At 49.1% G+C, this 24821-nt stretch overlaps 1 protein-coding gene across 1 annotated transcript in view; it reads right to left on the bottom strand.

Moving 5' to 3' along the window:
- LOC124613652 (retinitis pigmentosa 1-like 1 protein) overlaps positions 1–16679 on the bottom strand; it is a 107457-nt gene extending 90778 nt beyond the window's left edge. The window contains exons 1-3 of the mRNA XM_047142367.1: positions 16674–16679; positions 14363–14802; positions 13650–14266 (exon numbers count right to left, since the gene is read on the bottom strand). Coding sequence (XP_046998323.1) covers positions 13650–14266; positions 14363–14802; positions 16674–16679 — 1063 coding nt within the window. The remainder of the gene's footprint in view (positions 1–13649; positions 14267–14362; positions 14803–16673) is intronic.
- Positions 16680–24821: the final 8142 nt, after the last annotated feature.

The following is a 24821-nucleotide window of genomic DNA, read 5'->3' on the forward strand; positions in this document are numbered from 1 at the left end:
AACGCGTCGTCGGGAGGAGGTAATTTTAACTCGACTCCGGATAGGGCACCGTCGTTTTAGCCATCGACATCTATTGCTCTGCGATCCTCCCCCACTCTGTCCCCACTGCTCTCAGCTGTGGACGGTAAGACACCTTTTGAGTGCCCCTATTTTACTCCGTTACGCGCCCGTCTACAGCTGTCGCCTGATATATCGTCAATTTTAGCAGATGACACGCGCTCGGCCGATCGCGTTCTCGAGTTTATTAGTGCCAGTGAAATGTCAGTCATTTGAAGCTTTTTTTGGGGACAACCAACCCCTTTCTGTAGTGGATTTTTAAGCCTTCCTTCTGCTTTTAGTTTCTCAAATTTTTTGAGTTTCGTTCCCATTGCTGCTAGTTTCCATTTTCGGTTTTTTACTGTTTCCTAAGTCACTGTCCGGGCGCTAATGACCATAGCAGTTTTGCGCCCTAAAACCAAAACAAAAAAAGACAGTGCAGCGAAATTTCTCACTGACGCTATGACGACAGACAACCGAAGCGAATGCCTTTGCTAACAGCACGACATCGCCTGCAGCTCTACTCTGGGCTCGTAAATATAACGGCTGGATCCGAGAAGACTAAAAGACCGCGACCTACTCGGATTAGTCCAGATTTCAGTGCGTAAGCGCTGGTAGTAGGGTCAGTGTGTGGCGGTATCCACAAGGCACTGTGAAAGCTGGTGGTGGCTCCATGATGGTGCGGCTGCATTTACATGGAATGAACTGGATTTTCTGGTCTAACTGAACCGATCATTGACTGCAAATGGTAAATACTTGGTAAGCGAACCGATATGGAGAAGACTCCGCTTGAAAAACGAGCCCTCGTGAGCGGCGGACCCACAGAACTCTCATCGATAGGTTCACTGAGGCGTATATCAAATACGTTGATCGTCTGGCCTTCGGTCCTGACCATTCACCGTAAATAATTAGAAAATGAATTGGCAAATCAATATAGCGTTGTAAATGGGGTGTAAGTACCGTAATAATTTCTTAATAATTAATATATGTTTATTCTGTGTTAGGACTGGTAGTGATTTTGGCAATTCAACAGTTGCACCTGCTGTAAGCAGGATTGAGTGAATACATTGAACGTAGAAACTGGGAACACTTCGAAGCATTACAAAGCAGATGTGTCCAATGGGTTCCGCAGTTGTCGAAATGACTGTATCCACTAGCACATTTGGCGTTTCGCATCCCGCAATGCTAATCTCAAAATACACACTGTAGCAATATCAGACTATTCAGAATTGTATTCACTGTGCTGGAGCCACCTGCTGCCTTACAGTGGTATTTTAGATTGCCAAAAGGCTTTAGATATCGTCCCTTACAAGCGGATTCTAATCAAATTGATTGCTTACGGAGAATCGCTTCAACTGCTGCTGAATTCCCGATTTCCTCTCCGAAAGGTCACGGTTCGTAATAGCTGACGTGACTCCTCGCACTGCCCGAGGAATTATAGGTTGTCAGCTGCTCGTGTAAACGGTTTAGGAAGATGTTTTATTGTCGGAACCCTTAAAAGATGCAGCATACGTACTATAGAGGTTGTATACACTACGCTTGTCAGTCTCTTACTAAATACTGCTGTATGGTATGTGACGCTTACCAAGTAAGACTGATGTTGGATACCGCAAAAAGTTAAAAGGGCAGCTCTTTGTGTATAACTGGCGAAATACGGGAGTGTACCATAAAGAGGTAGGGGTGCAATCATTAAAACAAGGGCGTTTCTCGTTGCAGAGATTTTTCGCGAAATTTCTGTATCCAATGTTCTCCGAATGCGAAAACAATTTGAAACCCACATACATAGCAAGAAGTAGACACCCTATTGCAATACATCAGAGCTCGTACTGAAGCATTTCTTTTTAACCGTACAACGCTTGTATGGAACGGTAGAGAAATAACGTTAAAATTATTCGATGAATCCTCTCCAAGGCACTTACGAATTGCATGGTAGTAACGCCGATCTAGACACTGTAGGAACGACCAGGCACTTCAGAACCGACGGTACTGTTGATAGGTACTTTGATCGGTAAATAGCCGATGTGAATGACAATGTAAAACCAAACACGAACATAGTTCAGAGCATGAAAATCAATACGCGACACAGCTGAATTCCCTTCTAACCACAAGGAGTTGCCTTACTGATTAGGCTGATAGATACTTCATTGTTACTAAAGTTTGCACCATTGGTTTTAGAGTAAGAGGTTCTCCAAAGGTGTAGGAATAGAAGTAACGGATGTAGATGATCGTGGCCTATCCGATCACAAGGACATCAAACAGATTTGTTAAAATGAACTCGATGTAGCAACAGAGGTGCAATCAGTAAAAAAAGGGCACTACACTGTAGATCCAGCGTTTCCACTCATGTAATTGGAGTTCGATTTATTGAACCGTTCGAACCTCTTAAACACGACACGCTCAGACTTCCATTTCTACATACGAAAAGAAATATTGAGAAGCAGTGAGTAGTTCATGCCAGTCATTGATAGGTACTCAGACTGAATTCGCCCTTAAGTGTATCGTGCGTTGTTTTGAAACTTTCTGGCAGATTAAAACTGTCGGACCAGAATACTTGCAACCTTTCATTTTGAGGGGAAACACCTTACAGACTCAAGTCTACCTAAGACATTCCATCCCCCCCCCTCCCCCCCCCCCCCCCCCCCACACACACCCTGCCCCACAATAGCCTTTCCACTTACAGCTTTACTGCGTGGAACAAATCGCCTGGGCTTTGGCTAAGCCATTTGTCAGATATACTCGTTCTTCGTAGAATGCTGGTTCAGCAAGATACGCAGGAGAACTTCTGTTAGTTTAGTCGTGTAGGAGAGGTAATGGCGGAAGCAATGCTGAGGGTCGCGTCTGGTATGGGGGCCGTAAACGCTGTGCCAGCGTTCCCTGGCAGTATTTCCTGGAGTAAGATACTTCAAGAAAGCGCAAGGAGCATAACACAAAAGATCTTCAGAATGTATCGACCTTCAGATTTAACACCGTCAAATTATATCGATCCAGAGTACAAAATTTAGATGTCTGCATCTACTACACAGAAACAAATAACCAATTTGTTCACAAGCAGAATAGCGAATTCTGAGAGGAGTGCGAGGAGCGGAACAAGGAACACTCTCTCAGCACTTTGTCTGCTCAGGGGTGAGGGGTAGTGCAGGGTGAAGTCTGTGCCAACGTAATGTGCAGGTAACACACGTTCGTTTACAATTCTTGCCTTATGGCGTCGGCACACGGACCGTGCATCCGAGCGTTGAGCGTGCCGAGTTTCTGACGTCATAGCGTGCAACAGCACATTCGGGCGTCTTTCCGAACGTGCAGAGCAATATCTGGCATGTCAGATATTCTGAGCGTGCGTCTGAGTGTTGACCAATGAGATGGCACAACGCCACCTAAGTCACACGCACGCCGTCTCCCTTCAGTACGGAGTTGTGAGGCGCCATATTGGCATTCATTTCAATCCTACATGTATATATGCCGTTTCTGAGCACCAGCTAATTGAGAATCACTGGAAAACCCGTTGTTAATTGTGATTCGTTCCAATAAAACAATGAGAAACATACCCGTGGAAAATAATTATTGTAACTTGCGTAATATGAGAGTAGGCTATTTGAAGGCAGCGCCACACTGAAGATCCACCCAAAACGCATTGTTCTTGGTACAATTTGTTATAATTAAATTTCAATTCGTAACGTATCTACGATTAAGGTTTTCAGAAAGGCGCAAAAATATGAATAGATAAAAGCGCTGTGGTGTTGGTTTAGCGCAATTAGTAGTGTCACTGTCGTGCGTTAAGTTGTTTGTTGGGGCGGAGGTTCGCGACTTTACACGTCCAAATTTTTTTCCTGACATTCGCGTTTTTATTAGGTTCTGATTCTTTATTACTAGTTTAATATAAGTATATACTATAATAGTTATGTGAATATAAGTTCACCTTTTTTTGAGAGGTGACTTTGTTCGATTGGCTTAATCTAAAGGACAGCTTGCGCTACTTGTATAACAATATTTTGCTCATTTTTCTTTTACGCTTCATAATTCACATGTTGCAAAGATTCTGCTACTGGCCAGGAACAGTGAACAAGTAAGGCTGACCTTTCTTTTTACTAAAATGTGGGAATGATGAAATGTTTCTTATGCGGAGAAGTATTCCAAATTTGTTCCGCACTGTTTGTAATGGAACTTCTATAAGTCTCTGTCCTTGTTGATTGGACATGGTACTTTCCTTGCGTTTTAATAGAGGTAACGTGGGAATTTTACGCGCACCCGTTGAGTAAATAGTGTGATTTACGAACTAGAAACATCCCTCAACTGCAGCTGGTGTGCGTTGCGATCGCGTATACCACGTTGGGTCCCACGTACCGTATGCACAAGTAGCATCGTTCCTGAGCGTTCAGCAGCACGTTGAACTTGGTACGCTCAACGTTAACGTTAGACAGTACGGTCAGTGTGCCGACGGCTTTAGGCAGCGCTGACAGCCATCTATTAGCCGCCGCCGTAACCGCTGTCAACTGCAATATTTTGCATCTCTAAGAAAGGAGAAACTGAGATCAGCGTAATAACAGTTAGCAAGATTCGTGGGACAGAAATTGACAATTTCGTGTTCAATGATAGTGCTTATGACTACTAACTCTGTATCAGTTCTCAGACATTACAGAATTAAAGACGCTGTAGTAAAACTCACATTTTCACAACAAAAATACAGTAAAATTTTGAGCATTTATCCACATGTGTAATGCTGAATTGTATGTTCACATAAATCACTCCTGAAATACTTCGTTCGTGCATGATGCATTATTGTTGCTTCTGTCTGATTCAGCAGTAAGGGTATAATTTTTGTCTGAGAGTTCGACGACACCGTCGCGCCTCCAGTTGCTGGGCCTTCTCGCAGTACCCTTTCCAGTCATCGGCAGTTTGACAGAAAGGATTCACCCCCCAGGGGGTCCACAACTCTTTTGTGGATACGTGCGTAGCGAGCACGGGACCCCAAGCTAATGTGTCCTTCCTTCCTTTCTGGGCTGCATACCTTCCTTTTCCGCATCCTTCCCCATCCTCCATCTTTGCCCCCCCCCCCCCTCACCTCCGTCTATTTCGTTCCCTTTCTCCCCCTCTGGGAGTATGTTTTGTGCCTACGTCCGGAGACGGACGCTCAAAAATGTAACGCATTCTTCGCTTTCTCTGGTTGTAAGTCCTCGTCCTCCCTTTGTCCTTCTCTTTTCGTTACCTCTTCTCTTTACCCTTTCTCCGCTGCGGCATTTGAGACCGCTCTTCTTTCCTTTCCCTTTCTTTGTTTTTCCCTTTCTTTGTTTTTCCTCTCTGTGCGTGTCGGAAGGCGGATCCACGCATTTCCATGTGTAGCCAGTGACTGGGTAATGCGTAATGCCCCACACCGGGTAGACAGGTAGAACGCATACATACACCCTGGTAACGGCCAGGCCCAGGGAGGGGCGATTACCCGAGCTGATAACTTCCGAAAGCGCCGATTGGTCCCTCTGTCCGTTTCTCGGGAGGTGTGGCCTGAGGTGTGAACAATCACCTAAGGCGGGAGTGCCCTCAGAGAGGGCCCCCCAAAGAAGGAACGCGCCATCGGAGACGCCGGTAATCATGGGGGGATACTTTTGTAGTGGTTTCCTCATCTTCTACTATGTCTGCTCACAAGGGTAAGTTAAGAGTCTCAGCCACACAGTTCTTCCATCGTTGCCACAGTTCCTTGTTGTTTCTCAGTCTGACGAAGGTCACGACTTCTCCACAGTCAACCCTTTCATTATTCAGTAAGGTGTCAATGCAATTGCAGGTCCTGTAAAGTCTTGTTCCAGATTACGAAATGGCACCTTGTTAGAAACAGTGCCCTCCAGGCGCACAAATTGCTGCATACTTAACTGCTACACACCTTCCCTGTCTGGGTGCAAGCACACCGCACTTTAAATTCCTCACGTGGGGTTGTTTATACACGTTCCCTCGACGGATTGTCTGATGAGGAAATTAAACACTACCTGTCTGACTAGGGTGTAACGGCTGTTCATAGTCATGAAAAGGGTTGACACAAACATCGTTCCAACCCGTACTGTCTTATTGACATTTGACAAAGTTCAACTCCCATCGAAAATCAAAGTGGGCTATGAGACAATTTCCGTTCGCCCTTACATCCCAAACCCTATGCGTTGCTATCGGTGTCAGCGGTTCAATCACACCAGCCAGTCCTGTTCCAATCCGGCCAAATGTGTTACGTGTGGCAAGGATGCCCATGAAGGTGCTTGTCCACCTCCATCCCCTCATTGTATCAACTGTATGGGTGACCACGCTGGTTCCTCTGGAGATTGCCCCATTTTTAAAGACGGAAAGCTCATCCAGGAAATCAGAGTGAAGGAAAAGGTGTTGACCTTTGCTGCTCGAAAATTATTCGCCAGTCGAAAGCCCACTGTGCCTCAGACCGGAAAATACAGCACTGTCCTTGCCTCTCCTCGGCCAACAAATGAGGTGGCCATGCAGACTTGTGATCTCACCTTTTCTGCCACAGTCGTCAGATCGGCCAGCGCAAAGATCGCCCGTTCAACCTCACCACTTTCGCCTGCCCACTCTGTGGCTCACCCTTCGTCGGGTTCTGCTAAATCTCGGGCTCAAAAGTCAGACGCCATGTCTTCGAAAAAAGAGCATTCTCGTGAAGAGTTTTTACGTACCGCAACTTCACAACCATCGGTTCCTCCTTCATCTAAACATCATACTTCCAAGAAGGCTACGAAAAAACACAGCTCTTCTCCTTCTCCACCAAGGCGTGTCTCATCTACAGCAAAACCTGGTGGTAACTGCCCTAGGCCATCTTCTGTGTCGCCGAGGCGCACTGCTGGCGGCCGATCAACCAGCCGATCGCTGGTGGCAGGAGCTACTCCTGAGCAACTCCCCTATGGATCAGGATCTTCTCCCTTCGTCTGAATGCCCTCCATGCTGTCGGTCGCAAGCTCTAAGCAGTCGTTGAGTTAACGGCAACCTTGGTCACATTCCTCCCTTTTCTGTTCACCCTAAGTCCATTATCCACTGGAATATCCGCGGCATTCGAGCCAATCGGGATGAATTGTCGAGCCTCTTACGATCCTACTCGCCAGTCATCTTCTGTCTTCAGGAAACAAAGCTGCGTCCCCATGACCGCTTTGTTCTCCCCCATTTTCAGTCTGTCCGATTTGATCTCCCCTATGTTGAATGCACTCCAGCACATGAGGGACTCATGATTCTTCTCCATGATACTCTCCATTATCACTCAATCCCCTTAAACAGTTCCTTCCAAGCTGTCGCCGTCCGTCTTTCACTTTGTGGATACACCTTCTCTCTTTGTACTGTATAAATTCCATCGTCCACACCAATGGCACGAGCTGATCTCCATGTTCTTGGTCAGCTTCCACCCCCCTATTTGCTGGTTGGGGTCTTTAATGCCCACCACCCGCTTTGGGGCTCTCCCCATCCTTGTCAGCATGGCTCACTATTGATAGAAGTCTTCCACCAAGTGGATCTTGTTTGCCTCAACACTGGGGTCCCCACATTCTTGTCTGCCTCCACGACAAATTTCTCATTTGGATCTTTCGGTCGGTACTGTTCCGCTAGCTCGGCGCTTAGAATAGTTCGCCCTTGATGATACACACTCGAGTGACCACTTTCCGTGTATCCTTACACTGCAGCCTCAACTGCCATATATGCGCCCGCGACGCTGGAAGTTTGCCCAAGCCGATTGGACACTTTTTTCGTCTCTAGCGACATTCGATGACCGTCACTTTCTTAGCGTCGACGATGAGGTCACTCATATTACAGACGTTATTCCTACAGCTGCGGAACGTTGAATACCTCGCACCTCCGAATTGTCCCGGCGCAACCCAGCTCCTTGGTGGAACGAGGCATGCCATGACGCAATACGTGAGCGGCGACGTGCTCTTGGCGTTTTCCGCCACCATCCTACTTTGGCCAACTGTATCCGCTATAAGCAGTTCCGTGCGCGATGCCGTCGCGTCATCCGCGATAGCAAGAAGGCAAGCTGGGACTTCTTTATTAGCTCATTTAACACCTTCACTCCCTCCTCGGAAGTTTGGAGTCTGATTCGACGGTTATCTGGCGCGCCTAGTTTCTCCCCGGTTTCTGGGCTCTGTCGCGCATGATACATTAGTGGACCCCGTCGCTATTTCTAACTCATTGGGTCAGCACTTTGCTGAGATTTCGAGCTCTTCAAATTACCCGCCAGCGCTTCTCCCGAAGAAACGTGCAGCGGAAGTGCAACCTCTTGCTTTCTCCTCCCAAAATCGCGAAAGCTATAATACTCTTTTGGCCATGCGGGAACTCCAACATGCACTCTTCTCGCTCCTACGCCCCAGGACCGGATGGTATCCACATCCAAATGTTGCTGCTTTTATCAACCCATAGTCTGCGTTAACTCCTTCGCCTTTATAATCTAATTTGGACGGACAGTACTTTCCCAGACGATGGCGGGAAGCTATCGTCGTTCTTGTTCCAAAACCTGGAAAGGACAAACGTCTCCCCTCTAGTTATCGCCCCATTTCTCTCAAGAGTAGTGTATGTAAGATTTTGGAGCGTATGGTGAACTGCCGTTTAGCTTGGTGGCTGGAGTTCCGCAGCCTTTTAACGCCTGCCGAATGCGGTTTCCGAAAGCATCGTTCTGCAGTTGACCATCTTGTTGCTCTCTCCACTTATATCATGAACAATTTTCTCCGGAAACGCCAAACAGTAGCAATATTTTTTGATCTAGAGAGAGCATACGATACCTGTTGGAGGACAGGCATCCTCCGCACACTATTCTCTTGGGGCTTTCGAGGTCGGCTGTCCCTTTTTCTTCGCGAATTTGTGGCAGAGCGCACGTTTAGAGTGCGGGTGAACACTACTCTCTCCCGTACTTACTCCCAAGAAAACGGGGTACCCGAGGGCTCCGTGCTAAGTGTTGTACTGTTTGCCATTGCCATAAATCCAATTATGGGCTGTCTCCTTCCCGATGTCTCGGGCTCCCTCTTTGTGGACGATTTTGCGATCTACTACAGCTCTCAACGGACAAGCCTTCTTGAACGTCGTCTTCATAGACGTCTCGATCGCCTCCACTCTTGGAGCATTGCAACAGGCTTCCGCTTTTCTCTCAGTAAGACCGTTTGTGTTAATTTTTGGCGTCGTACGGAGTTTCTTCCACCTTCCCTAAATCTAGGACCTGTCAACCTTCCGTTTTCGGACGTCGCTAAATTCTTGGGTCTTATGTTTGACAGAAAACTGTGCTGGTCCTCCCACGTTTCCTATCTTTCGGCTCGCTGTCTGCGATCCCTCAACACCCTCCGTGTCCTGAATGGTATCTCCTGGGGAGAGAGGACCGAGTGGTCCTTCTCCGGCTCTATTTCGCCTTAGTGCGCTCGAAATTGGACTATGGAAGCATAGTTTACTCCTCTGCTCGGGCGTCTATTCTTTGGCGTCTCGACTCTATCTACCACTGTGAATTATGTTTAGTGTCTGGAGCTTTTTACACCAGCCCTGTGGAAAGCCTTTATGCTGAGACTGCTGAACCTCCGCTGTCCAATCGGCGAGCTGTCCTGAGTCGTTATGCTAGCCATCTCTTCCATGCCTGCTAATCCGGCCCATGACATTCTCTTTCCTTCCGCTTTCCTAAAATCTTCTTGACAACTTGGGGTACAGCACCGCCTTGGCTCCGTCCTCGGACCTGCCTGCTCCGTGACCTTTGTCAGTTTCCTAAGGATGGTACCCCTTCTCTTGTTTATCGTCGGACATTTGCTGCTCTAAGTGCACAAATGAAGGAAGCCACATTTATTTACACTGATGGCTTGAAAACATCGTTAGGTATAGGGAGTGCCTATATTGTTGGCAACACCCCAAATCGATTTTGTCTTCCCGACCAGTGATCGGTTTATACTGCGGAGCTTTACGCTGTTCTCCAGGCTGTCCAATACATCCGTCGCCATCAGCGGATACAGTATGTTTGTGTTCAGATTCTCTCAGCTCTCTCCTCAGTCTCCAAGCTCTTTACCCTGTCCACCCTCTGGTCCACCGGTTTCAGGGCTGCCTCCACTTGCTCCACTTGGAGGACGTCTCGGTGGCGTTCCTCTGGATCCCAGGACACGTTGGTATCTGTGGAAATGAGGCGGTCGATATAGCGGCCAAGGCTGCAGTCACTTCTTCAGCCAGCTATTCAATCGATTCCCTTCGCCGATCTACGGAGCGTTTTATGTTGTCGTGTTCTTTTATGGCACGCACATTCGTCGACACTTCCCAATAATAAATTGCGGGACGTGAAAGCTCTTCCCTGTGCTTGGACATCTTCCTCCCGAACGCGTCGTCGGGAGGAGGTAATTTTAACTAGACTCTGGATAGGGCACTGCCTTTTTAGCCATCGACATCTTTTAAGTGGTGATCCTCCCCCACTCTGTCCCCACTGCTCTCAGCTGTGGACGGTAGGACACCTTTTACTTGAGTGTCCCTATTTTACTCCGTTACGCGTCCGACTACAGCTGTCGTCTGATAAACCTTCCATTTTAGCAGATGACACGCTCTCAGCCGATCGCGTTGCCAGTGAGATGTCAGTCATTTGAAGCTCTTTTTGGGGACAACCAACCCCCTTCTATAGGGGCTTTTAAGCTTTCCTTCTATTTTAGTTTCTGAAATTTTTTGAGTTTCGTTCCCATTTCTGCTGGTTTCCAGTTTCGTTTTTTACCTTTTCCTCGTCACAGACCGGGCGCTAATGACCGTAGCAGTTTTGCGCCCTAAAACCATAACAAAAAGAAAGGATTCAATTACAATCTTACAGATTAGTTATGGACATGATCCCTGAAGTGATGCCCTCTTACGTTCGCCCAAACCATTTGTATCGCACTAGAATCAGAAATACTTGATGGCAAATGAACAACTATATGGCATTTTTCTTTCGCCATTTCGTAGATTTCACACTTCGAAGGTCCGTGTTCTTGGATTACAGGGAATAGACTACTTACCCATGCTCTCATTACAGGCAACACGCCTGTTGGAGCCATTCCAACATCCTCGCTTTGGTACATGTATGGATGTTATTTCCCCATCTGTCATGGTGTTGTCCATCGCAGCGACTTACTTTAGAGGAAGAATTTTGAAGAACTATATTTGGAAACCACCTTCAAAAGTTTACATAACTCATTTCACCATAGCAATCGCTTTTTGTGGATCTAGACCAGAATTTATGGACCTCCCTGACGAACAGCTACATCGATCCGACACTTCTTATTGGAAGCTCTTTAGAGGAGAGTCCTCTCCACAACGCTGACATCATGCATCTAACATTTACCAACCGTTGTATTACTGCCTATCCAAGTTAAATTTAGATAGAATATTTCTGTGGCTACTTCCCGAATATTTTTCAGCTATGAAAGGCGGCCTTAATTCTGTTGCAGTAAGCACCTCTTATTCTGCACTTTTTCCGTGTAAATGCCATTGATAACAAAACATTCCGTAGAGGTGTAATAACCAGTCCACCCAATTTGTCGAGTAAACGAAGTTTTCGCAAACTGAGAGAAATCTTCAGCACCACGTAGAAGTCGCAGCTTCTGTTTAGACAATCGTGTCGAAGTTACACTAGAATTTCTCAGATCTTGACCTAAGTAAAAGCGAATTTTAAAAAATAAAGTAAAATTAAATTTTATGTGGAATATTACGCCAAAAGTATCAAGGGCAGGACCCAACGGAAAGGAATGATTTTTTAATCACTTGCACAGTAGTGTAGGTTATGGTTCATGTGATCATCCCACAATTGACAATAGTAGCAGTCATTTGTTAGAACAGATCAAATAGGGCGATCACAGCCGTGAATCTGCATCTTGGAAAATAGAAAACCACTTCAGTTGAGCGAATCCTTTTTCACTGGACTCATATACTCCACTGGGCAGTCACACATCTGCTAAGTCATAACCGATTAATCATTTGATGGTATCGAAATACTTAGTTACTGTGAACACAAATGCAGTTGTTCATAAGTACCTACAGGGTTTCAGAAGACTCTGAAAACTGAGACGTACAGAAAATACCGCAAGTGGACAGTGTCCCTCCAATCCTTCAACACAACACAGGTGCTCAGTACTGACGTCACTTCTGACACGCAATGCGCACGACTAATATGCAGTTCACAATTAAGTGCCCGGCAGAGGGTTCACTCAACCACATTCAACCTACTTCTCTACCGTTCTACTCGCGAACAGCTCGCGAGAGAAAACAACACTTCAATCTTTCCGTGTGAGCTCTGATTTCTCTTTATCATTTCTCTATGTACGTGAACGCCAATGAAATGTTTTCGCATACGGAGGAGAAAGTAGGTGACTGAAATTTCGGGAGAAGATTCTGTCGCAACGAAAAACGCCTGTTTTAATGATTGCCGTCCCAACTCCCATATCACTTACGTGATATTCTTCTGTATTTCGAGATAGTAATAAACAAGCTGCCCTTTGAACTTTTTCGATGTTCCCAGTTAGCCACATCTTATGCGGATCCCACACCACACTGCAGTGTTCCAGTAGAGAGCGAACAAACGTATTGTAAGCAGTCGCTTTAGTAGGCCTGTTGCATTTTCAAAGTGTTCTGCCAAGAAAACGGTCTTCGATTTGCTTTCCGCCACACATTGACAGATAGTTACAAATTAACTCGTAATCCTAATCCCTAAGTATTTAGTTGAATTTACAGCAGTGAGATTGGTGATTCGTGTAACCGAAACATAACGAGTTCCTCTTAGAACTCCTGTGAATGACCTCACGCTTTACACTATTTAAACTGCCACTTTAGCTGAATGTAGATCTTTCCTGAATCATTTTACAACTGATTTGATCTGAAGTCTTAAGAAGACGGCAGATAAGCCTTATCTGCAAGCAGTCTGAGAGCTGCTCACTTCCTCTCTTAAATCGTTTGTATAGCTTACGAACACCAGAAGACCAGTAGCATTTCCTTGAGGACTTTCCGTCAGCTACTACGAACATTTAACTTCGACAGAGAATCTCGAATCCAATCGTACAGCTGAGACGATAGTCCATCACGTAATTTTATCAGGCGTCGCACGCCAAATACGAAATTGCCCAGTAAGGCATGACAATAGTAAGATTTTGAAATGTGTAGCCGTGAACTAATTACACAGTATGTAACGGCTGATATGTGTAAATATTATGGCATGCCTGTCCTAGTGCAACTACACCGCGCAGTTTTAGAAATAGGTTTGAGATGTTCTGTCATCCGATGGGCCTGTTACCGGTATGTCTTAGTTCTCGTGCAGTTTGCATTCACTCGTAACCCATTACATTTAACATGTTTCATAAATTCCATTTGCACTCCTGTGTATTAAGATTCGTGGAAACTTACGTACAGGTTATATCATGGGTTTTCCGCTTTTGGTATGTAGTATGAGACGTACCTTTAGAGAAATTTAGGAATGTTTCTCGATTTTCAATAGCAACAATGCAAACCAGCCACAGACAGCACACAGCACAGCCAGTGATTTTCATACAGAGCGCTACGTGGCGTTACATAACTTAAACAGCCTACTTACTGTAGAAGTCGCACGACACTGGAAGTTTGTACAGTGAAACTCACCCCCCCCTGCGGGTCCGAGGTAAGAATAGGCCCGAGGTATTCCTGCCTCTCACCCTGCGGCTCCGGGGTAAGAATAGGCCCGAGGTATTCCTGCCTCTCACCCTGCGGCTCCGGGGTAAGAATAGGCCCGAGGTATTCCTGCCTCTCACCCTGCGGCTCCGGGGTAAGAATAGGCCCGAGGTATTCCTGCCTCTCACCCTGCGGCTCCGGGGTAAGAACAGGCCCGAGGTATTCCTGCCTCTCACCCTGCGGCTCCGGGGTAAGAACAGGCCCGAGGTATTCCTGCCTCTCACCCTGCGGCTCCGGGGTAAGAACAGGCCCGAGGTATTCCTGCCTCTCACCCTGCGGCTCCGGGGTAAGAACAGGCCCGAGGTATTCCTGCCTCTCACCCTGCGGCTCCGGGGTAAGAACAGGCCCGAGGTATTCCTGCCTCTCACCCTGCGGCTCCGGGGTAAGAACAGGCCCGAGGTATTCCTGCCTCTCACCCTGCGGCTCCGGGGTAAGAATAGGCCCGAGGTATTCCTGCCTCTCACCCTGCGGCTCCGGGGTAAGAATAGGCCCGAGGTATTCCTGCCTCTCACCCTGCGGCTCCGGGGTAAGAATAGGCCCGAGGTATTCCTGCCTCTCACCCTGCGGCTCCGGGGTAAGAATAGGCCCGAGGTATTCCTGCCTCTCACCCTGCGGCTCCGGGGTAAGAATAGGCCCGAGGTATTTCTGCCTCTCACCCTGCGGCTCCGGGGTAAGAATAGGCCCGAGGTATTCCTGCCTCTCACCCTGCGGCTCCGGGGTAAGAATAGGCCCGAGGTATTCCTGCCTCTCACCCTGCGGCTCCGGGGTAAGAATAGGCCCGAGGTATTCCTGCCTCTCACCCTGCGGCTCCGGGGTAAGAATAGGCCCGAGGTATTCCTGCCTCTCACCCTGCGGCTCCGGGGTAAGAACAGGCCCGAGGTATTCCTGCCTCTCACCCTGCGGCTCCGGGGTAAGAACAGGCCCGAGGTATTCCTGCCTCTCACCCTGCGGCTCCGGGGTAAGAACAGGCCCGAGGTATTCCTGCCTCTCACCCTGCGGCTCCGGGGTAAGAACAGGCCCGAGGTATTCCTGCCTCTCACCCTGCGGCTCCGGGGTAAGAACAGGCCAGAGGTATTCCTGCCTCTCACCCTGCGGCTCCGGGGTAAGAATAGGCCCGAGGTATTCCTGCCTCTCACCCTGCGGCTCCGGGGTAAGAATAGGCCCGAGGTATTCCTGCCTGTCGTAAGAGGCGACTAAAAGGAGTTTCAACCGTTTTGGCCTTCCATGCGATGGTCCCCCTTGAGGTTTGACCTCCACTTTTCAAAATTCTACACAAGTACGAGCCTTTTGGGGAAGGTAACCTTATGTGGTGTACCACTGGTCCTAAGTGCACTAAGACCTTGGCACTCAGCATTGTACCGGCGTTGTAACCATACCCACTATTCCTCAAATTGGGCCTAATCGCCTGATGGGTTGTACAAGTTACGCCCAGAGTGTCCCATCCGCACCAGCGATCATCCCCCCCAGGGGGTCCTCAACTCTTTTGTGGATACGTGCGTGGCGAGCACGAGGCCCCCATACCCCTTTCCCCTCGCCCTCTCCTCTCCCTCTATTGGTGTCATTGCTTATGTTGGCGCCCGCTATCCTCCTGGTTCTGTTGGTTTTACACTCCGGCTTTGTTGCGTAATCATCTCCTCCTTTTGGCATTCCTTGGTCCCCCTCTGGGGTTTGACCTCCATACCAAAATTTCTCTTCCGTAGTGTGAGCCATTTGGGGAAGAGCACCTTACCTAGTGTCTCCGACGTACGCCCTCCTAGTACATTCCACCTTTTCTTTTACGTCGTTGTCTGATGCTAGGGTGCATAGCCAGCACGGTAGCCAGCCTGTGTGGTGGGGTCGCTATGTACCCTTTTGGTTGAGCCCCCTGAACACACAGGGATCACACTTCTGATACCTGAGCTGTGACCACCTCATGCATGCCTTGGAGTGGTTGCTCGTCATCCTGGAGCATCGGAACTCCCGACAATGGCCGCCGTGCCAGACGGCCATTGCTGTGGCTGGGTGGCGCCCGTGAGGAGAGCCCCTGATCGGAGTGGGTGGTATCAGGGCGGATGCTATGCAGATGAAACGCATACGTGTCCAAAACTCTGGCCGCTCTTCTGCGGCCATCTCTCTGCGTGGTACTGATTCCTCAAGTGCTGCTTCTCTTGCCCCTTCGGCCTTCCCTTCCATGGCTACCCCCTGGGAGGAGGGTCAGGCCCGTCGTCTAGGGGCAAAACCTTTCCCCCGTTATCTAGTTTGCACCAGGACTGATGGAGATACTTTCACCAGTGTCAAACCTTTATTCTTTGTGGAACACATTGAAGACAAGTTCGGCGAAGTGGACTCCTTGAGCAATATGCGGGCAGGTTCGTTGCTGATAAAAACTGCTTCGGCTGCCCAATCTGCGGCCCTTCGTGCCTGTACCCATCTTGGCACAATTCCCGTGTCCATTACCCCTCACCAGTCTCTAAATATGGTGCAAGGTGTGATTTTTCACAGGGACCTCATCCTTCAAACTGATGAGGAACTTCGGGACAATCTCGGATGGCGGGGTGTTCACTTTGTTCGGCGTGTTCAGAAGGGTCCTGAAGATAATCGTATTGATAATGGTGCCTTTATCCTGGCCTTTGAAGGGGATACCCTTCCTGAGAAAGTTAAGATTATGGTCTATCACTGTGATATGAAGCCGTACATCCCACCTCATATGCGGTGTTTTAAGTGCTTGCGTTTTGGCCACATGTCTTCTCGCTGTTCCCAGAACCCTCTCTGTGGTGACTGTGGACGTCCACTCCATGAGGGGAGTCCCTGTGTTCCCCCTCCTGTATGTGTAAATTGTCATGGTAGTCATTCTCCACGTTCAGCAGATTGCCCAGTCTATAAGAAAGAAAAAAAGATACAGGAGTATAAGTCTCTTGATCGTTTAAGCTACACAGAGGCCCGTAAGAAATATGTACGATTGCACCCTGTGTCCATGACATCTAGTTACGCCTTGGTTACATCTTCATCCCTTCCTCCCCCTTCCTTACCCCCATCCCGGACCCCTCTCCTCTCCCCCTCCCCAGCGGCTCCCACACCTTCTCTGGGCGCTGCTCCCCCTCCCCAGCCGGAGAAGTGTCCCACTCCTTCGGCGTCTGCTGGTCAAGGGCACCTCTCCCGGGATGCCCCTTCCCGGCACCTTCCAGGTCAAAAGTCTGCTGCCGCGCGGCGACCGCGAGAGCCGCGGTCTCTCGGCCCCCAGGTCGCCCAGTTTCTTTCTGTTCCTGATCTTGCTGCAGCTGGCTCCTTTATGCCACACAGCCCTCCTCGATCTCAGCCTGAAAAGAAGAAGAAACATAAGTCCCGGGACAAAGAGCCTCTGGTGTCACTGGAGGTCCCTTCCCCGACTTCACAACCGCACTCTGCCCTGTCGTTTATGGATGTCGCCCCCTCCTTGTCGGTGACGGGTGGGGACCCGGCGGTATGACTGGATTTAGCGTGTTCAGCCCTCATTTAAACCATCGTTCTGTGGTTCTCCAATGGAATTGTAATGGCTACTATCGTCACCTTCCGGAATTGAAATCCCTTCTTTCGTCCTACTCAGCAGCTTTTGTGGTTCTCCAGGAATCTCATTTTACTGATGCTCACTCACCGACCCTCCGTGGGTTCCGTGTTTTCTGTCGAAATCGGGTCGGACCCTTGTGGGCTCCTGGTGGCGTTTGTACGTTGGTCCGTACAGACATTGCTAGCACGTGGATTCCTCTCCAAACTACATTGGAAGCGGTTGCTGTTAGGGCCCACTTAGACTCTGCAGTCACAGTTTGCAATCTTTATCTCCCTCCTGACAGGACTCTTACACCTGCTGCCTTAGCCACCCTTCTTCAGCAACTTCCTCCTCCCTTCCTCCTCCTTGGGGATTTTAATGCTCATCATCCTTTGTGGGGCAGTGCTTTTCCATCTAGATGAGGTCTTCTTATAGACCAGTTTATTGCAGACCACGACTAGTGCCTACTTAATGATGGCTCCCCTACTCATTTCAGTGCCGGTCATGGTACCTTTTCTGCCATTGATCTTTCTCTTTCTTCTCCCTCTCTCCTCCCTTCATTACACTGGTCGCCACACGACGACCTTTGTGATAGTGACCATTTCCCGTTGGTTATCACGCTCCCTTCCCGCTCCCCGATGGACAGGTTACCTCGTTGGTCTTTCCACCGCGCCGATTGGCCTCTATATACTGGACAGGTCGAGTTTTCTCCCTCTTTGTCGGGTTGTATTGATGACGACCTACGTGACGTGTCTGACGCGATTGTTCGCGCTGCTAACCTTGCTGTCCCGCGCTCATCTGGACAATTTCGTCGTCGGCAAGTCCCGTGGTGGAGTACGGCCATTGCCATTGCCATCCGTGATCGCCGTCGAGCTTTGCAACACTTTGAGGCACCCATCCGTAGCCAGCCTTTCTACCTTTAAGCGCCTTCGCGCTAAAGCCCGTTATTTAATCAAACAGAGCAAGCGGATATGTTGGGAACGATTCGTTTCTTCCCTTGGTTCCACTGTCCCTCTGTCACGGGTATGGGCTACACTTCGCTCTCTCCAAGGTTGCCATCGGCAGTCCACCCTCCCAGGCCTTCACCTCCCAGATGGCATTTGTACGGACCCATTAGTTCTCGCAGAACATCTTGCGACCCATTTTGCAGTGGCATCAGCGTCGGCCTCCTATCCAGCTGCTTTCCTTCATCAAAAACAGCAGGCTGAAGCTGTCACCTTATGTTTCACCACTTGTGAGTCAGAATCTTACAACGAACCTTTCACTGAATGGGAATTTCTTTCTGCTCTATCTTCTTCTCATGATACGGCCCCTGGCCCAGATTCCATTCATAACCAGCTGCTTCAACATCTCAGTGCTCCACAACGGCACCATCTTCTTCGGGTGTTTAACTGTATCTGGCTCCAGGGTGACTTCCCTTCTCGGTGGAGGGATAGCATTGTGGTTCCAGTCCTTAAGCCTGGTCAGAACCCCCTATCTGTTGACAGCTATCGGCCAATTAGTTTGACCAATGTTGGTTGTAAGTTACTTGAACGGCTGGTAGCCCGTCGGCTCACTTGGGTCCTCGAATCTCGGGATCTATTGTCCCCTTACCAGTGTGACTTTCGAGAGGGACGATCTCCAATCGATCATTTACTTCGCTTGGAATCCGCAGTTCGGCAGGCTTTTTCCCAGCGCTGCCATTTGGTTGCAGTGTTTTTTGACCTTCGCAAGGCCTATGACACGGCCTGGCACCATCACATCTTACTAACCCTTCATCAGTGGGGTCTTCGGGGCCCACTCCCGATTTTTATCCGCCAGTCCCTGATCCATCGGTCATTCAGAGTTCGAGTTGGTACTGCTTTTAGTTCTCCATGGAGCCAGGAGACGGGCATCCCACAGGGTTCTGTCTTGAGTGTCCTTCTTTTCCTCATTGCTATCGATGGACTTGTGGCCTCTGTCGGTCCCTTGGTCACCCCTGCCCTGTATGTGGATGATTTCTGCATTTGGGTTAGTTCCTCCTCGATGGCATCTGCAGAACGGCAGCTCCAGGTAGCTATACGGCGTGCCTCTGCAGGGACCCACTCACACGGGTTTCAATTCTCTCCTTTAACATCGCGGGTGGTCCACTTCTGTCGCCGTACTACGGTCCACCCTGATCCAGAGCTCTATCTCGCTGCACAAAGATTGCCTGTGGTTCCACAGTTTCGTTTCCTGGGTCTTCTTTTCGACAACAAGCTCACTTGGCTGCCCCATATCAGACTCCTGAAGGTAGGATGTTTCTGTAAACTCAATGTCCTTCGCTTCCTTGCCCACTCCTCTTGGGGTGCGGACTGATCCCTCCTCCTCCGTCTTTATCGTGCTCTAGTTCTGTCACGTTTGGACTATGGTTGTCAAGTTTATGGTTCAGCTGCTGCTTCCACACTGCACATGCTGGATCCAGTCCACCATCGTGGTATCCGTTTGGCCACCGGTGCCTTCCCTACTAGCCCTGTTGATAGTCTCCTGGTTGAAGCTGGGATCCCCCCCCTTTCTGTTCGGCGGTCCCAGCTTCTGGTGTCTTATGCCCTTACTATCCGTTCTTCTCCCACTCATCCTTCCTATTCTATCCTATTCCCAGACCATGGACGTCGCCCGCCCGACTCCCGCCCTCGGGCGGGTTTACCGGTTGGGCTGCGCCTTGCGTCCCTTAACCGTGATTTTCAGCTTCCTTCTTTGTCCTGTCTTCCTCGCTCCCTCCCCTTCACCCCTCCTTGGTTAGTTCCTCGGCCTCGAATTCGGATGGATCTCCGCCGCGGTCCGAAAGATTCCATCCCCCCCGGTGGTGTTCCGTTCCTTTTTCCGCCAAATTTTATGGGAGTTTGGGGATGCTGTTGTTTTTTACACTGATGGCTCTAAATCTGCTGATCATGTGGGGTATGCCTTCACGTCCTTTGTTGGAACGGAAAATCATCTGCTGCCACCCTCATGTGGGGTGTTTACTGCGGAATTGATGGCAATTTCCCGGGCCCTTACCTTTATTAAACAATCCCAACACAACCGCGTTTTGTTATGTACAGACTCGATGAGTGGCCTTCTTGCTATTGACCGGTGTTTTTCGCGCCATCCCTTGGTCTCTGCCATCCATGACCATCTCGCTGATCTTCACCGTGCTGCTTGTTCCATTGATTTCCTATGGGTCCCGGGCCATGTGGGTATCCCGGGTAATGAGCTCGCTGATCGTTTGGCTGGGGGAGCAGTTACTTACCCCCCGTTTTCTGTAACCCCTCCTGCAGCGGATTTACGGCTTCACATCAAATCCCACGTTGCACAGTCATGGGCCAATTCTTGGGAGGCTACTCCACTGTCTAATAAACTTCGTGCAATTAAGGTGAATCCAGGCCCATGGCGTTCTTCCTTTCGCCTCTCCCGCAAGGACTCGACCACACTGTGTCGTCTCCGCATTGGCCATACCAGGCTGACCCATGGTTTCCTTTTGCGTGATGAGCCACCCCCGCTATGTGGTTGTGGAGCCTTCCAGTCAGTGGCCCACATTTTGGTTGAATGCCCCCTTCTTTTGGCTCTGCGTGCTAAGTACAGACTCCCCCACACTTTACCTTTGATGTTGGCTGACGATTCCCGGATGGTCTCTCTGGTTCTCGGTTTCCTCCGGGAGAGTGGTTTTTATTCTCAGTTTTAAAGTTTTTAATCTCTCTCTGGTGTTGGGGCAGGGCGGTGAGTGTTTGGGTGTCTCCCACTGTAGGCAGTGTACAGAGATTCCCGATTCACCTCCCTGACCAGAATCCTCTTTTCTTCCCCTTTTACTCTGTTTTTACCCCTTCTTTTTAAGGCTTGGTTAGTTTTTCTATTCCCATACGTACTTTCTGCATTATAGCAGTTGTACCTTTTAAGTCACAGGTGGTATTGCCTATGCTGCTTCAGCATAGTGTTGGGTTCGTTCTCTTGCCAACTTCCCTCATTTGTTTTTACTAATGACAACGTGACCGCCCTTTTACGTTTCCCCTTTTTCCGATTTATTGTTCTGACTTTTCTGAGATGTCCCGTTAGCAGAATGGAGTCTATTTGAAACAAGGGACTGATGACCTTGCTGTTTGGTCCCTTTAACCTCAAACAACCAACCAACCTCCTCTCCCCCCGCCACCTGAGAAGCGATCCTCTTCTCAGGCGTCCATCGGGGAAATGTTCCGGACCGAAGATTCCGAGGTCCGGCGTTCCAAAACGGACCCCGCATGTGAGGACCTTCTTCGGGTCCAGCCCACCATCCCTGTGCCTCCTCGGCCTTCCAAGAAGGCCTCCAAGAAGTAGTCTCTATCCCCCTCTCCACCCTGGCGCGTTTCGTCTGACGCTCCATCCGTGAGTCGCTGCTCCCGGCCGTCCTCAGTTTTGCCGGGACTCTCTGCTGCAAGACGCTCAGCTGGCCTCTCGTCGGCAAATGATGCTGCCCCTCCTACACAACCAGGGACAGCAGCTGCAGCTGGCGACGACTCGATGGAACCGGATCCGCCTCCAGCCGGTTGTAGCGTTGTTCCCTCGCAACTTGGCCCACTGCAGCCGTCGAGGTGACCAGCTCTTCCCCGTCTCGTTCCCCAAACTTTTTGACTAGCGATGGCCTTGTTACATTGGAACATAAGAGGTATTCGATCTAATCGGGAGGAATTAAAACTGCTCCTCTGCCTGCACTGTCCGCTCGTCCTTGGTCTCCAGGAAACAAAGTTGCGCCCGACTGACTGTATTGCCTTTACCCACTATACATCGAAGCGGTATGACCTCACCCCTGTGGACGGTATCCCAGCTCATGGTGGGGTCATGTTGCTCGTTCGGGACGATGTCTATTACCATCCCATCCCATTGACCACCCCACTCCAAGCAATAGCTGTCTGTATTACTCTTTCTGCTTTTACTTTTTCAGTTTGTACCATCTACACTCCACCGTCATCTGCTGTTAGTCGGGCTGACATGATGCACTTGATCGTTCAGCTTCCCCCGCCGTTTTTGTTGTTTGGCGACTTCAATGCCCATCATCCCCTTTGGGGCTCTCCTGCATCCTGTCAAAGAGGCTCACTCTTGGCGGATGTCTTCAACCATCTCAATCTTGTCTGCCACAATACCGGCGCCCCGACTTTCCTCTCGAACTCTACTCAAACCTACTCCCACTTGGACCTCTCGATCTGTTCTACCACTCTTGCCTGTCGGTTCGAGTGTTATGTCCTTTCTGACACCTATTCGAGCGACCACTTCCCCTGTGTCGTTCGTCTCCTGCACCACACCCCATCCCCACGTCCTTCACGCTGGAACATACCGAAAGCTGACTGGGGACTTTACTCCTCCCTGGCGACCTTTCCGGACCACGATTTTCTCAGTTGTGACAGTCAGGTCGAATACCTCACGGCTGTTATCATCAATGCTGCCGAACATTCCATTTCTCGTACTACCTCTTCTTCACGTCGCGTTTCCGTCCCCTGGTGGAACGAGGCTTGTAGGGACGCTATCCGTGCTCGACGACGTGCTTTACGCACCTTTCGCCGCCATCCTACGTTGGCGAATTGTATTGAATACAAACGACTCCGAGCGCAATGCCGTAGAGTCATCAAAGACAGCAAAAAAGCTTGTTGGGCCTCTTTCACCAGCTCCTTTAACAGTTTTACTCCGTCTTCTGTCGTTTGGGGTGGCCTGCGCCGGCTGTCGGGCATTAAGGCCCACTCCTCGGTACCTGGCCTGACCTCAGGTAATGGGGTCCTTGTTGATCCTGTGGCTGTCTCCGACGCCTTGAATCAGTACTCAGCTTTGCAGCTAGCACGTGGGCACGTAGACTGAACGTGGTCACCAACAAAGCATCCGTCAGACGAGGGCAGAGAAGTGTCCTACTTAGGCTATCTGGAGCCTTCGGTACCACCTCAGCAGATGCACTGTGTGTGGTGCTTGGAATATGCCCCATAGATATCACGATCAAATACAGAGCTGCAAGGTACTGGTTAAAGGTGGGGAGACTAGATAAGGTACACACAATAACCGGTGTGCCCATAGAGACGATACGTCACCTTAAAAGTTGGCGTTTGGATACATGGCAAGGTGAGTGGGATGTAAGTGATAAGGGACGTAGACTGCACAACTTCCTCCCTGACATAAGGGAGCGGTTGAGAATGAGACATATCGATCCCAGCCGCGGTATGGTACATTTCTTAACCGGGCACGGACCTTATCCCACGCACTTAAACCGCGTGAGTCTGAGGCAGACACCTACATGCACATGCGGGGAAGAAGGTTCCCCAGAACACACTGTCTTTTTCTGCGGGCAATACGCGAAGAATAGACATACACTACACTTAGATTACACAGATACAGGCATAGATATATACACAGCAATAAGAGACGAAGAACAATGGGCACAATTAAACGCACTAACAAACAGTATTTCAAAAACAACACATGAGGAGTACATGCGGACACGACATCACAGACATGCCTATGTGCAGCGTAACAGAAATCTCCAGAGGATGGACAGCGATACCCACAGTGACAGCGAAAATAGTGACAATGAGGAGGAACAGGAGGAGGAAGCTGAGATGTGACAGTAAATAAGCAAATTGCTGGCAATCTAGCCAAGAAAACACCAAATGCTGTACACGGATGCGCACCTAATGTAGTTAATACATAGGATTAGTAACAAATAGGATAAGAAACATTTCTCTACTAATAACCATTTGTGTGTGTGTGTGTGTGTGTGTGTGTGTGTGTGTGTGTGTGTGTGTGTGTGTGTGTGTGTGACAGGCGGTCAACGGCTCGGTGAAACCATTCCGAGGTATTCACCGTCAGTCACACTCGGTGATGGTGCTAACAAATCTCTCATCTATACTATCTTCTTTTTATATTCTTCTTAAAAACAACAAAATTTTATTTATATTTCAACCTCAAATTATTTTTATTTTGAATAATTCTTTATAAATTTTGTAGATAAAACAAAAGGAAAGAAAACTGTAAAAAGATGAAAAACGAAAATTGTAAGATGTACGACCTGTTTTAAACATCAGGTAACAGGTCTATAATTTGGCAATAAATAAATAAATAAATAAATAAATTAAGTGTCTCCGACGCCTTCGGCCGCTTTTTCGCGGAGGTTTCAAGCTCCGCCCATTACCACCCTGCCTTCCCTCCCAGGAAAGAGGCAGAAGAGGCTCGGCGACCTTCCTTCCACTCGCTGAATCTGGAAACTTATAATGTCCCCTTCACTATGCGGGAACTCGAACGTGCGCTTGGTCTGTCCCGGTCCTCTGCTCCGGAGCCAGATGCCATTCACGTTCAGATGCTGGCACACCTATCTCCGGCGGGCAAAAGCTTCCTTCTTCGTACCTACAATCGCGTCTGGACCGGAGGTCAGGTCCCCATGCGTTGGCGTGACGCCGTCGTTGTTCGTACACCCAAACCCGGGAAGGATAGACACCTTCCTTCTAGTTACCGCCCCATTTCTCTTACAAGCTGTGTCTGTAAGGTGATGGAGCGCATGGTTATGCTCGGTTAGTCTGGATTCTTGAATCTCGACGGCTGCTTACTAATGTCCAATGCGGCTTTCGTCGCCGCCGCTCCGCTGTTGACCACCTTGTGACCTTGTCGACATTTATCGTGAACAACTTTTTGCGAAGGCGCCAAACGGTAGCCGTGTTCTTCGACTTGGAGAAGG

This window comes from Schistocerca americana, chromosome 4 (genome assembly GCF_021461395.2).
Source record: "Schistocerca americana isolate TAMUIC-IGC-003095 chromosome 4, iqSchAmer2.1, whole genome shotgun sequence".
NCBI classification, from domain to species: domain Eukaryota; kingdom Metazoa; phylum Arthropoda; class Insecta; order Orthoptera; family Acrididae; genus Schistocerca; species Schistocerca americana.